At 39.2% G+C, this 15,498-nt stretch overlaps 1 protein-coding gene across 16 annotated transcripts in view; it reads left to right on the top strand.

Annotated features, from left to right (window-relative positions):
- DLG2 (discs large MAGUK scaffold protein 2) overlaps positions 1-15,498 on the top strand; it is a 1,965,529-nt gene that overhangs the window by 1,931,761 nt on the left and 18,270 nt on the right. For 10 of the 16 annotated variants that reach the window (XM_037042840.1, XM_037042852.1, XM_037042842.1 and 7 more), the window contains 2 exons: positions 4,139-4,238; positions 8,233-8,274. In XM_037042840.1, the coding sequence (XP_036898735.1) occupies positions 4,139-4,238; positions 8,233-8,274 (142 nt within the window). Of the gene's footprint in view, positions 1-4,138; positions 4,239-5,059; positions 5,106-8,232; positions 8,275-15,498 lie in introns of all 16 variants that reach the window. The other 6 variants (XM_037042856.1, XM_037042851.1, XM_037042850.1 and 3 more) reach the window with 2 other exon arrangements.

Here is a 15,498-nt window from a genome sequence, read left to right as displayed (position 1 = left end):
AATTCACTCACTTACAGAGTACAATGTATTGTTTTAGTACCACCACAATCTAATTTTCGAACACTTTAATGTCCCCTAAGACTAACATCATAGTTGTCACCTCCCATTCCCTGAATCCCCTGCTTTCAGTCCTGTTCATAGCCTGTCCCATTGAAATACTTCTTATTTTACTTGCTTACATTGTGATAAGAATAACAACGATAGAACAGAGATCAGAAACATAAATGGGTATCCAACATGCAGCAGGGTAACCCACAAAAATATTATTGGAGCCAATAGCATCTGATGGCTTAAGAAAATAATTGCCAAGCAGTGAAGCTGTGGGAATGACAATAGATTGTGGGATCACTCAAGAGAGTCAGTCAAATGCTAACAACTTTAAATATAAACTTGAAACAGGCTCTGGTTACAGAAACTCATCTTGCTCATAAGAACAGCATATTTTGCATGCAGACATATTTGCAAATTCAGATCCTACCTTCACTGCTCACCAACTGTGTGACTCTGGGCAAGTAACAGAAGATTTGTAAACTCCCGTTTCCTCACCTGTTAAATGAGAAAAACAGCAATACCAGCCTCATAAAGTTAGGGTGGAGGTTAGCATATGTGCAGTTTTAGAACCAACACTGGCACATCATAATTGCTTAATAAGCATTAGTCGTTGCTTCATTACTTTTGTTCATAAGAACTCAGTAATTCACGTCAAAGTCTAAAATGGAATTCTTAGGTATGTCAACCGGCTACTTGCCGCATGAGATCGGTATTTTTAAAATCTGTCTTCCAAAGAGTTTCCTGCCCTGAAAGCAGTGGATGGGGACTGAAGATACTAGTTACTGTAATGTAGAGGAGAAAATATGACTTGATCAAGTATGATTAGCAGAGCGTCCAACGGGCCTGTGGCTGCTTTAGAGCCACCTGCTCGATACATAGGGCAGGTGCCCGTTTATTTTTCTCACCTAATGCTGGTGTGACCGATTTTCCTCTTCTAAGTTAAAAGAAAAATTAACAGTAATGAAAGAGCCTATGTAGTGGTATTAAACACGTCTAATGAAAATAAAGAATAGTGTTAGAGCATCATAAACCACACACAAACTCTTAGAGTTGAAATGTTTAACTAAGGCCCTAAATGTGTGATGTTTAAATCCGTGAGTGTGAATGACAGTTGTGCTTTGGTCTCGTGTCCATAAATGTAACCACCAACTAGTCATGGCCTTTCCTTTAAATCCAATACAAAATGGCTTTGGGTTACAAGACTGTTAGACGATTTTATGCTTTGTGGAATTATTATATTTTTTCTGCTCATTTACAAATGTGGTGTTAAATATTGTGCCCCAATTAGATGACTCATGATACACAGCATTTTCATACTTGGGAAATGTCAACACATTAGTCTCTGCTTTGAAAAGATAAAAGAGTTCACCACAAGCAACACATTTTCATTTCCCTTTGACCCTGTTGAAGCGGTTTCAGTGCTGTGGTTTGCACGCGGCCCCTTTTTGTCTCTCGGAGGCCTCCACCTTGTCCACCTGTGTCCACATTTAACCCAGGCTTTACTCATCTTGGCATTGTTTTGTATTGGCATGAGACTTTGTGAATTTTTTTTTGCATGACAAGTCATCCGTAATGTTGAAGTTAAATGTCTAACATCTTGCAATGTCATGTGTCATTAATTCTCCCATGATATTTTTTTCTTTTATTTTCAGTTACTGAAGTTTAAATATGCTTGAAATGTAAAAGTGGCATGAAACTGGAGTGATGCAAGAATATTTAATGCTCCTTTAAGAATACCATTTTTTAATGGAGAAATTGGGGGGAGGGCAGTTCCCAGCCTTGCCTTTGGACACCAATTCTCAATGACAAATTATGATAAAACCCTATTGAACATAAGTGCTGTCAGCAGAGTAATAAATTCTGAAGTGATACTTCTTTTCCCCCTGAGACTGTGTTTCTATCTAGTTCTTGACTATGTCCCTTAATTTCAAAAATTATTAAATATTTGATTTAATGCTTTTCTTAAAGCCTAGTTAATGAGACATAAAATTCAGCTCCCCTGGCTTTGATGAAAGGTTCTAGTGCCTGAAAAAGTAAGGAACCACTAAATTGAGAGCACCAACATTTCAGTACTGTGAGGTTTCCTCTGTGAGCACCGTGACCAAAATTGGTGTTGATTTAATAGTGCATGAATATACAAAGGAAATAGGTTATTTACACCATTTTCTCAAGCTTCCAACCTGTAAGGGCCCATAACTGATTCAGATACATGGGCCCAAATACATACATACAAACAAGTGCTTTTCCTCCAAGTAGTCTCCTTGCTGGGTCCACTTGATTCTGCCCAGTACCGTGAATAAAACCGTCTTAGAATACTCCAAGTCAAATTACCCTCAGAGTCTATTACATTCATTTCAGTACCGATGTGGTAACATGTCTCGTTCCTGGAAGAGTAACCCTCAGAACCAAATCAGTTAAACAAGGGTGGCAAATGAGCTGGCGAAACATAATTTTTNAGATACATGGGCCCAAATACATACATACAAACAAGTGCTTTTCCTCCAAGTAGTCTCCTTGCTGGGTCCACTTGATTCTGCCCAGTACCGTGGATAAAACCGTCTTAGAATACTCCAAGTCAAATTACCCTCAGAGTCTATTACATTCATTTCAGTACCGATGTGGTAACATGTCTCGTTCCTGGGAGAGTAACCCTCAGAACCAAATCAGTTAAACAAGGGTGGCAAATGAGCTGGCGAAACATAATTTTTTAAATGACAAGCGAACCTGAGATTACTAAGACTTGCATGGTTTATCGTTTATAAAATGACTGTGAGCACATTTCCCAAAGAAGAACCTTGGAAAGCATTTGCATAACAGTGACAGTGGAAATGAATGAAAATTTTTTAAGGAGTCTTCTAGTCAAGCATCTTATATTCACGTGAATGAGTAGGTTCTAAGATATGTATTATGGTATGGATATATGTATCATTTTAAATCTAGCCTCATTTAAGCTCATGGAGTGGTTTACATTTTTAAAGATAATCCTTCTTCCATGATTTTTATCAAACCAGAATATAGATTAAGCAGCTGTTATATCTCCCTTGCTTTAGTGACTGTCAAGTTAATACCTCTTTAGCAACAATTTTCACAGACTTTGGTTAACCATGTCACCAGCTAGCTCTATGATGTAGGCAAGGGACTCGGCTGCTCTGTGCCTCCAGCCCCCTGTCTACCAATGAAGGGTTGGGGCTTAATTATCTTTAAAATCACTTATGAATGAAAATATCATACTATAATTATTTATTTCTGTGTGAAACAGCTATAATGATCATAGATCATAAATCTATACACTTTTCTGTGTGGTTTTAATTAAGTCTAGGTTGAAGTAACTCAAATTCAAGTTGTTTAAAAAGACATCTAAACACTGATGTATCTGTCTAGTAGTATCCTAGTAAAATCTTTTCTACCTGACAATATAATGACGATAAATATTGGTATAGCACTTAAATCTCTACTGCCTTATGTGAGTCTCACAACAAAAGGGCCTCTATCATTGTTCTTATCATGTAGATGAAGATACCGAGGTTCAGAGAGATTCAGTTACCTGTCTAAGGTGATAACTAGCAATTCATTGACTCTAGGTCAAGACTCAGTCAGAGACTCTGCATCTTCTGCTTCCAATTCAACACTCTTTTTCTCTACCATCATTTACCTACAACCAGGTTTTTAAAAAGATTTTATTTATTTATCTTTAGAGGGGAAGGGAAGGAGAGAAATATCAATGTATGGTTGCCTTCTCGTGAGTCCCCTGCTGGGAACTGGCCCCGCAACCCAGGCATGTGCCCTGACTGGGAGTCGACCCTCAATTGTGTGGTTCGACGGCCTGCGCTCAATCCACTGAGCTACGCCAGCCAGGTCTTACAACCAGGTTTTTCATTAAGATACAATTATTCCAAGGTGTCATCGTTCAGAATTTACACTCTTTGAAATTAAATTCTGCTTCCAGGGACCCCCCAGCACCTCTCTAGACTATCCACTTGCGTCACTGCAGCTCTCTCTGCTTTTACAAACTAGTTGTTTTGTCAGCATGAGTGTGACAACAATTAGACGTCCCCTGTTTTTGCCCCATGCCTTTTCTCCTTCACAGTCATTCAATGACAAGCGTAAAAAGAGCTTCATCTTTTCACGAAAATTCCCATTCTACAAGAACAAGGAGCAGAATGAGCAGGAAACCAGTGATCCTGAACGTAAGTAGATTTTCAAAGAGAATGTCACATGCAACACAAGAGAAAAAATCCTTCACTGCAACACGCATGATGTAGGCTCCCCCACGCCACACGCCTAGGCAAACAAACACGGCAGGCAGGCAGGTCAGGGCTTACTACTGTGACCAGTGTTTGGCTGCAGTCTGGATCCTTCCCTTGGTGGGGCTCTCCTGTGCAGAATGCATTGGAGAGGGACTTGAGGAAGCCGGGACTTCGCTTCCAAAGAGCGTTTATCTGTGACCAGGATTGGGTCTAGTTTGCCTTTTCTGTCTTGCAACTCTCTAGGGCTTGAGACAAACTCTATTCTGGACAGAAATATTAGATTCCATTGCCACCTATACTTTTTGGAATGCTAGCTAATTGGAAGCGATTAAATTCCCTGTATAGACAACTAGCATTTGTTCGCTCTTTCACATCCAACGAATATTAAACTGTTACTGAGCAGTGAGCTTGAGTTGGTGGAAACTAAATCTAAGAACTGGCCATGAAACTCAGAGTGGATCATTGCTCTGAGGGCTGCATTTCTGTGGCAATGTGGACAATGGGCAAAAATGGCATCTGCGGATCTTTTCTTTTTTATATCAATCTTCTGCTTAAACCTTTCAAGTTGCTTTACAGATTCTTGAGTCTCAGCCCAGGGAGTTTGGGGCAAAAGTTGTTTCAAAATAAGAGAGATTGGGATCCAGATTGCTTAGGCAACCGGTCTGTCATGGTAGTATTCATTTCAACTCCACTGACTTCTTCCTTCCTCTTCCGCGGCTGTTCTTCCTCTCTCATTGCTCTCTCTGGGGACTTCCATGCAGGACATCCCCGGATTAGGTGACGACGGTTATGGAACAAAGACTCTGAGTAAGTTCCCAGGAATGGTCACTGTAACTTTTCTTTTCTTTTCCCTTCCTTTTGAGTTTGGCTTTTGTTCCTTTTCTTGAGGGCCTTCCACTCCTAGCATGCACAAGATACGAGTTTTATTTGTTACCTAGCTGTGAATGCTCCTACAAAGTAACTTTCAGCTGTTTTGTTCTGCATGTCAGCATTTAAACGCCAAGTGTGCCAGGCACTGTAACTTCTGTTGCAATTCACACCTTCCCTTTCTGACCGTGTGATATGGCCAGCATGGTCCTGATGCCAACTATTGGCATCACTTGCTCTGCAGCCTAACACCTCCCAGAGAGCAAGGAGCCATGTTGAATGAAAGGGCAAAGCTGAATGTTCTAGAACAGGGGAGCAGAAATGTACTGTATGTCCTTTCTCATGCCCTTTTCACCCAGACTTTGCCAAATTTCATAATTGGGTTGTACTTTGCCGTTAGTAAAGGAGCTATTTTATAGACAAAAGGAACATGCATTCTCAAAATGTAAATATTAAGCTGTTTGATCTTCTATGACTAATTCTTTGTTATTAACTTTGATTTTTCTTCCCTGACTTGCAGTGGTCCTGCTTGAAACGTTTGTATGATAAAGTTTTAGATATGTGTTAACATGTTGTTTTGTTAGTGGTGTATTAGCTGCATTACATGATCAGGTCTTCATTTTATAGTGGGAAATGAAACATATTAAACTTTAAGTCTTCTAGTTATTAATGCCTTTGGTCTGTGTCTCATCGCACTGAGCAATAAAAAATAATCTTGGGTATTAATATACTATGCTATAATTTTTCTTTCTTTAATATGAATTCCATTGTGTAGGCACCAGTAAAATAAGAAGAGAGTTTTGTGTCTTTTGAAACTGTATCACACATTCAATTTTTGTTTGTTTGGTTTTAATTTAACAGCTATGGAAAATGTTTTTAGAAGCTATTCATTTCATTTGGATAAAGCAAAATAGCATTGAGCTGAACTTTGTTTTCAAGAGCTGTTTATATAACCCTGCAAAATGATACCCTTCATCCTTTAAATTGTTACTTTGCACTTTTTTTTTTAGCTGCGTGTATATAGGAAACAAAATCTGATCAAGAGTAATTGCTGATCTCCTTAAAGATGAAAACTTTATCTTTGAGTCTCTGTATGGAACAGGTCATGAAATTTTTCTTGAATTAGTGGCTCAAATTCATATACTGATTTTAATGTTATCTGGATACCATCAAGTACCAGCAGAGTTTCTACATTTTCAGTTGAGGGGGGAGAGGGAAGCATTTTAATGTATCACTAATATATGAACATCACTAAAAAGTAGTTACTATCAAAGTGTCAAAAATATGAGTGATACCCTTTTAAATCTAAAATGTGCAAGTGTTTTCTTACTCTTTAAAAAATTGAATAGATTTCACGAGGTAGAATCATTTGCCAATTAATGCTGTTGTTGGCCATGATTTGGGCTTTAGCTGAAACACATTTTTAATTTCTTCTTACCTACAAAAATTCTATTATACAATATCTGGATGGTAAGAGAGATTGTTAAATAAAATGCTGCATGGTCTTAAATTCCTCCACAGATAGTGTAGCTTCATTCTAAATTATCTTAGAAGTAAAAATGAAAAGCCAGCAAACAAGAAACCCTGGTATTCCCCATTCAAAGCGCTTAAAGTAATCATGTACCTTAAGATGAACCATTGTTGGGTGTATGCCTTGACTTTTTTTTTTTCAGTAACAAAAAACAAATTTGCACTGATTCATCCATGCTTCTTTCCGTAGTGCCCCTCTGCGTGTGCCAGATGTGAGCCTGTGTTAGCAGTGCAGTTCTGGTCACACACTGGGACAGAGAGATGGTTCGTGTAACTTTGACCCAGGCTTTGTGTTTCATCAGTGTCATGACCAAACTAATCCACCCGGATGTGTAAAATAACTCAGGAATCCTTTCACGATGTTTATACATTTATCAAATCATCACTTTTTACACTATAAAGGTATTACAATTTTACTTGTCAATTATACCTCAGTAAAGCTAAATAAGAGAAAACTAATCCATTCACTTGGCAAGAATCTATAACATCAAATATATTTTAATGCACATTTTAAATTCCGTATTTCTTAGAATGTGCAATAGTGAAAGTTATTGCTAATAAGCTTCAGAAATCAAATAGTCACATATTCTTCATGTAATTAACCTGATATACAAAGAAGTCAGTAAGTCAATGAATTTATCTTCTATAATTTAATACACAGTACACATGAAATTGTATGATTTTAAAAATAAAAGCTCTCATTCTGGCATATGCATCCCTGTTATGTGAGCTAAATTTGATTTTAGTTATAAAATACAAAATATCACTATAAGTAAATCATTAACATGGCTTAAAAATACACTTCATGCCAGGACCAGCTTGGTTTCAGATCACTTACTTTCTGCCTGTTTTATTCTCCCAGAACCTAATAACTATCCAAAGAATCTTAAAATAAAAATAAGGAAATACCACACTAAATCATAAAATATTTTCCAGTGACTCATTTCTTCCTCCAAGATTTCTAGTCACTCACTGAAGCAGGGAAGATCTCCAGCAATCCCCTTTCATCCTGAGAATTAGCTGAGGAAGTATTTAGATAGAAATAAAATACAAAGGATTCCAGGGACCAACTGGCGATTTGAAATGCAATATTCCTATAAAATTCTTGAAGGCTAAAAGAGAGAAACAAAAAGCCTGGAAGGAAACCACCAGGATAGAAGCCCCCGAATTTACAGTCGAGAAACACCCAGCTGAGACACAGGTTGACCCGAGTCACACAAACCCGGGAATCAGACCGGTAAGAACAGGTCCAAGTATTTATACAAAGAAAAGTGTGTGGACTGACATCCTACATTTTTGGTAATGAAAGATACTTTTCTAAAAAGGAGGTACAACAATCAAGTAGCAGTTTCCTGTAAAATGGAGATAAAGTTTTCATCTTTTTATCTTATCTGCGTTTTCTTAATGCGGTCTCCTCTGCAGCCTTTTACTTGCCTCTCGCTCACATTTCTAGTGGCCTTGCATGAGTGTATTCCTTTAAGTTCTGGCTGCTCGCCGATGCTTGATATCTCTTTAATTTGCTGTGCTGTTCTTGCAGAACATGTTTCTTCTAATGCCAGCGATAGCGAAAGTAGCTACCGTAAGTTATTGCTTTGGTTTGTGGTTCTTTTGTTTGCAATCGCCCCATTGCCTGTGGTGGTCATTTCAGATCTTTGCTGCTGTTGTTTTTCAATTGCCGCCCTTCGTCATCTTCATCCAAAGCAAATGGCTTGAAATGAAATGATCATTTGATGTGGAAAGACACAGAAGACACTAGGGCCGGTGCAGTGGTGGATTATACAAGCAGTTCCGACCTCAGTTGACTGGCCTATGGGGCAAGTCTCCTGGAGAAGGTGGGGTGGGGTGGGGCAGGGTTCAACCTGGTGGGTTTTGACATTCTGCTCCCCACCACAAAAAATAACTTAAATTCCCTGTAGGAGGGTTGAAAGGCTTTCTTTTCAACCCTCGTGATTTTATTTTCCTTCTAATTTTGCCTTGTCTGTACCTGGCTCCCCTTTACAAGAGAAATCTTTATGAATTATGGCATTCCTTTTAAATCAAGCATGAAATTTTTATATCTCTTCTCTCCTTGATTAATATTTTAAGGGAGACACTATGACATAGCTAACTTTATATTGTTGATGGTTGGGAAGTGATGAAAAAGTTTCATCCTTTAATGTTGAAGGAACTCACATTTTTTTTTAAGTGAACAAATCTTGGATCAGAAAGCTTAACTGAAAAGGTAGGTAACGACATACAAAAAATTTTTTCTGGTCTCTGTTGGGTCACCTCAAGCCATTTGTTTGGTGTATAGAAATATTCACCAAGGGCATCCTTTTGGTCTGTTCTTGTGGTTTCTTACCACCTACACAGTGGTTTTTCATGACTAACATAGGTGCATATTATTCTCTGGGATTTCTACAATTTCTATAATATTTATTTGTACTCCCTACTGAAATGGGTTTCTCAAAAAGCAGTTGCTGAGGATATTAGACAGCTGCATATAACCCAATACCTATGGCCCACAGCTACCAAGACAGAAATTGATTGGGCTTATTTCCCTTGTTAGTTTCATATTATATTAACTGAAAACTAGAATAGTTTGTGTTTGGTTGGTCCTGTTTTTCTCACTACAGCATGGTACTTTACAAAGCCATGTCTTTTTTGAGGTGGAGTGCCACATAGTGTTCTTAGAATATGACAAATTTAATTGGATTTTGAGAAAGGCTTTGGAGAATCAGACTGGTGGCAAATAGAAAAAAAAGCACAAAAGAGGAAAGGCGGCAGAAGGAGGTCGGGGCCAGGGGAGGAAGGAGAAACAGACCACAGGATAAAGCAAAAGATATTGAGGAGATACCCTTGGTCCATCAAATTTTAGAACACCTAATTTTCCTCCTCGACAGAATGAAAAGTCTTATGAATGAAGGAATCGGAGAGTTCTTGTCCTTAATTTGGTTCTAACCATTTTTAGATTCTTCCAGTTATCCAAACTTAGAGAAACATTTGCACCCCCTTCTCTTCATTTAATTTTAAAACAAAGAATCCAGGCCAAGAAGAAGTGACCTAAAATTTCCTTCCTGACACATGAGGCCCCTTGATTTAGGATAAGGAAATATATTACTTGTTTGTCAAGGTTTTGTGGCCCTAGTTTTTTCATTTTACTTTTTTATCTTATTATTTAATCTTTATTGTGGTTTTTTTCATTACCATTTAGTCCCTTTATACCACCCTCCCCACACAATCGCCACACTGTTGTCCACATCCCTGAGTCCTTTTGCCTTTTTGCTGAGTCCTTCCACCTCTTCACCTGCCCCCACCCACTAGCCACCACCCTGCTCTCCATTTATGGGTTGGTCCCCATTCTCCTTGTTAGTGTCATTTGTTCATTAGATTACACTATGAGTGAGATCATATGGTATTTGTCTTTCTCTGACTGGCTTATTTTACTTAGTATAATGTTGTCCAGGTCCATCCCCGCTGTCGCAAAGGGTAAAATTTTCTTCTTTTTTATATGGCCCTACTTTTTTTTTTGATGTTGAGTTTTTAATTTTTAAGTGCTACGCTTCCATCCTGTAGGCACAAAGGAGAAGCATCAGGCCTTGTTTTTTTCAATCCTTTTCATGGAAAATATGTACAAGAACTGCCTTTTCCTCTGGAAATCTTGTTAAAAAGTTTTCAGAGGCCCCTCTTTTCTCTTTCAGAGGTGGAAATGTTCTTTCTAGAATCCTTAAAAATCAACCCAAGGCTTTCAGCTGCTTGACAAGTTTTGGTAGTAATGCTCCAAGATGCCATCAAATAATTCTTTTCACTCTCAAATAGTAGATGCACATAAATATTAATTGAGTGAATAAAGAAAACACTTGGAAGCAGCTTGAAGTACCATGAGAAGAGAGAAGAGTTGGAACTGGACTTTAGGGTATTACTACAGCAAATGTGGAGTCTAATAATCTATATTGGTCTGGGTATCATCTGAGGTTACAGAACGACAGCCTCCCAGATTGCATTCTTTATAAATGATCAAAAGTAAGAAGAGCCTTTGTCATGGCTTTGAGGGAAAAAAATTTTTTTCTCTAGGATGGAAACATGAGGAATCCAGAGGCATATTCACTTATTTATTCAGCATCTACTACATGTCATACTGTCTTTATATGCACCATGAGGCCTAATATGAATCTCAACCAACCCTGGAAGTCAGCACACATACAGTGGGAGAGAAAGAGAAGTGAATAAAAAATACACAAAGTTGTTTCAGTTCCTAGGGTAAAAGTCTAGCCCAAGAAGAGTTGGTGCTTCAGAGGTTGGAAAGTGGCCTTTGAGCTGAGTTTTGGAAAGTCGAGGGGCTTACCAGCTAGATAAGTTGTGAACGAGACCTTCCAGGCAGGGCAGCGGCATGACAAAAGGCACGCTGGCTTGGGACAGACCTGGTTTCCAGAAAGTGCCATTTTGAAATCAAAACAGGCTGCATTTTCTTTTGAAGTCCTGGCTCTGGCCATAATTATGACTACTTTATGTTTTGTGAATACCAGAGTCAACAAATATTAAAAAGATCCTCTTTCACTGAGGTCTAGCTATTATTTTTACCCTTAGAATCATACCATGTCCACTCTGGCGACAAAATGGCTTTTAAAAATGGCCAGTGGTTAGAAACAAAGACCCAGGTGACTGTGTTTCACAATTGCAGGGGGCACTTCCACACTGCATCCTGGTGTTTCATGTTGTGACAACCTTAATTGAAAGCCTCATATACTTCATGAGATACACGCAGGCATGCACACACATGCACACACACGCATGCATGCACACACACCTCAAATTCTAATAGCTCAGAGCTTTGCTGCACCATTTCAGTCATTATAGAATAATTACTTTTTCAAAATCCAACTATACTGAGCACTGCCCAAAATGCACTTAATTACAGTGCACGTTGTCTAATTATGCAAAATGCCACCTCAAAACTATCTTAATTATGGGCTAATTTCAGATTTCTGTCTGTCAACAAAGTAGTGCAGTGCTGGCTTATATTTGTGGTCATTTTATAGCTGAGCTTTCAATTGCCCTTGAATTGGGATGCAATAAAAACCATATAGGCATAACAAAGACTTTGCAAATCTCTCCACCTGAAGACTTGCCTTCCTCAAAGCTCAGTAAAGCTCTTTATGTCTTTGTGGGTATGAGGGAGCTGATGATTACCTTCTAACCCATTAGTGTTCATCAGCTAAGTAGGATTTTCAAAACTAGAATCTGGTGAAATAATCTGAGTGAAACTGAGGGGCTAATGAGGAGACCCAAGACTTTTTCCACCGGAATCAGTCAAAATGATTCCCATATTCTTCCCCTTTTCTTCTCCTCTAGTTATTTAGCCTTCATAAAGCAATTTTTCATCACATCTATTTTCTCATTTGATTTCTGCAACAAAACTGCGAGATACATCTTGTAGTAATACTTCATTGTACAGATGAGCAAGGTGAATCTCCAAGAAGTGACATACCTCACTGATAAGGTGGGGCTGCAGGTCCAATCAAGACATTTTTAATTCTGAATCTCATATATTTCCACTCTTCCCTATAGTTTATAATCTGACCTCTTCACATTTTACGTAACACATGTCAAACACCCCACCCCGCTACCAAATTAATACAAGCAGCAACATTTACATAGCATTAACCACGTTCTAAGCCTGATGTTAAGGTCCTATATATATTAATTGATTTAATTTTCTGAACATGTCATGAAGATTCACTGTGATCTCGAAGAAATCACTCAATATCTTTGAACCTCTGTCCTCTCCTATGTAAAATGAGTTGTTTGGGTTAGAACAGAAATGGCAAGCAGATTTTAATCAAAATTCCAATTCTGACCAATTAGTAGTATCTGCCTAAAGAGTTGTACTGAAAGTGTTGGTACCAACTTAAGGCTCAGCACAAATGCAGGTGATAACTTGTCAAAGACATGGGATGGGCAGTGTGTGTCTTTGAACAGGTGACAGCCTGTTCAAAGACATACACTCGCTGTCTATGAACCACATAAACTTGAAAGCCTTCTTAACAGTAACTTTCTGTGGCTCAAAGAACCTAATTTATTCTTCATAATCATCAAATGCAGCCACTAAACAATTTAGAACATTAAATCTACTGGGTCTTCACTTCCCTCCTCTCTCTTTTCTAGTTTCCAAAAATTCTGAAAGAACATCAACTTGCTTTTCTCTAGCATGAGGGCATATCAAGGTCTTACTCCGAATCCCACTTATTGTGACCGTCTTCCAGCTCAGACACCAGGTGTCTCGTGGGGATGGTTGCAAAGGCCTCTGCTAAGCTCCTGCAGCTGCAGGCGCCCCCACACGGCCTGCTGCTCTCCCTCTCAGCCATGCAGCTGCAAAAACAAGACCAAGTAATAGTTGGTACCTTTTCGTCAGCTGTTATTTACAAGTGCCAACTGCCCTCCCCAAACAAAAATTAAGAAACCTACTAAGAATCGCTATTTTATGGAGATAACAGGAGCATTTTTTAAAGAGTTGATGTTTACAGGTGGTCTGTCATGGACTCTGACCCAGTTCAGTGGCTGTCTGCCAGCCACCTTTTGCCATTTGTGAGGTCTGTCCCTGGATCGCAGCCCCCACAGAGAAGTCTACCTTTCTTGTCTGCTTCAGACAGTGTTATGCACTCAACAAGGAGTCAAGAAAGACGTGGTTTTAAATCTTGACTCCACTACTTATTACCTGAGAAAACAGGCCCCATTATGATCTCTGAGCCTCAGCTTCTCCATCTGTAGAATGGGTTCTCATCAGAGCACGTACCTCAAAAGAAATGGCTGTGAAAAATAGAAGCCAATGCACGTGAAAGCCCTTTATGGCCTGGAAAGTGCCATACACGCACACATTACGTTTCTTTCGTTGCTGTGACTTTTGCACCTCTTCCTCTTAGTCTGCTTCCCATTATCCATAGGGCTTTTCATTCTCAAACATGAAAGTGAAAATTGGTTTAAGGTGCTGAATTCACAGCTATTTCCTGAGACCAGCTGCCATAGCTTCCTGCAGACTTCTTTACATAGGACCTGATTGTCACAAGGTCGTTAGAATCAGAATGGGCCCTGACATAGGGATGTTGTCACTGCAGTCTGCCAGAATCACTGCTCTGGATGAGAAGCAGTGCCTTGTACAAGTTAGAAAATAAACCAAAAAGCAATGGATAAACAAAGAACTGCAGGATTGTCTAGCAAAGTTGATCAAAGCTATGTTGCTTTGGCCTAGTTTTCTGAATCAGAAATTGTGCGTTCTGACACCAAATATCTTGTTTAAAGTTTGCCTTTAGAACATTCCATCAGAATGATTTGCAAGCCCATTGGAAAGAGATTATTGTGGGAACATAACGTGTTACACTCACTTAAAGAAAACTACACTTCCCAAAATGAAAGCTCATAAACAGAAACACAACATCCTGTTTTCTACTGCTAAAATCAGAACACAAATTCACTGACATCTTTCTGTATGTTAAGTATTAGAGACACAGTAATCAACGAAACCCAGTCCTTGCCTTTATGGAGTTCCCAGTCTCATGAAGAAGCATAAGGAACACCTGATGTTTAAAACATTTGTTATCCAGTGGTTAGTATTATCCCTTCACATATTAATCATTCCACCTAGATCACCTGTAAAATTAAAGTCTAACATGGGCACTAAGAAAGCCATGCCTCTCTTTCTAAAGCCATACATTTTCCCCAGCCATTTTATACCTATCATTTCAATTCCTATGGCCTCTACGTCTCAGGCTTTAGATAAGTGGGGATTAGCTATCAATCACTTATTTTTACCTAGCCTCTCTAAATCTCAGGAGTTTTGTTTATTAAAATGAATCATTTTTCCTAAATAAAAAAAAATGTGAGTCTGGCTCTTCACACACAAAACCCCTGCCCAGATGTGGCAGTGTCCCCTGAAGACTTCTGGGGAAGCTATGAGCAGACGCAACACAGATGGAAGTACAGGCCCATTCTCCATGCCTTAGGAGGTAGTTTGGCCTAGTGGTGCCATTCTGAGAGTGGGCCCTGCTTGAGGGTGAGGTAATGGGCAACTTAGGACAGGGGCCATTTCTCACGCTTATACATGTAACACACCATGACCCAACCCCAGCTACTCAGTCTCCAGGGAGGGCATCTGTGCATCACAGCTTTATCCACATACTGCTTAATGTCCCCAGATCGGTCATTAGTATCAAACTGTTTGTGATATTAACCCCTTTGACAAAATGAACACACCTGTTGTGTTGCTGTGGCTCTTGGAGGAGGAACCTGTGGCACTGACAGACTGATGGGCAATGGGGAGATAAAGCAAGCAGATTCCTTGCCCTTCGGTTTCAGGAAAAACTACCTTGTATCCCACAACTCCTTTATAACACAACAGACAGGAAGTTCCTTTCAACAGCCCTAAACTGTGTCCCACCAAAGGATAGTCCGTCCTAGGCCGAAAGCAACCAAAAGAGCTGACCCTTCTGGGCTTGTACCTGAGTCGACCTAATCTCATGCCCAAGCCATGAACTGGGTAAAACAGATTATTGAAAAAAGTAATCGCCTAAAATCAATTTACTTTCCAAGGTGATGTGTTGGCTTGAAGCCCACAACGGATCAGAAAGTTTAGCAAATGACATGGGAGGGGCTGACACTTTCACTGCATTGTCTTTCTTGGTTCTTTCCCCCAAAGTTTCAAGGCTCGAGTTAATAGTAATTATCACCAGTGACTTAGGGGACTCCTCAATTTTTTTTATCTTCTTGAATTGACCCAGCATTTTCCAGACAAATTCACATTGGAATAAAATCCTCTGTGTCCTGTAGTATA

The sequence above is a fragment of the Sturnira hondurensis genome, unplaced genomic scaffold, assembly GCF_014824575.4.
Source record: "Sturnira hondurensis isolate 20B ecotype Veracruz unplaced genomic scaffold, ASM1482457v3 Scaffold0003801, whole genome shotgun sequence".
Taxonomy (NCBI): domain Eukaryota; kingdom Metazoa; phylum Chordata; class Mammalia; order Chiroptera; family Phyllostomidae; genus Sturnira; species Sturnira hondurensis.
This window is presented reverse-complemented; position numbering and strand designations above follow the sequence as displayed.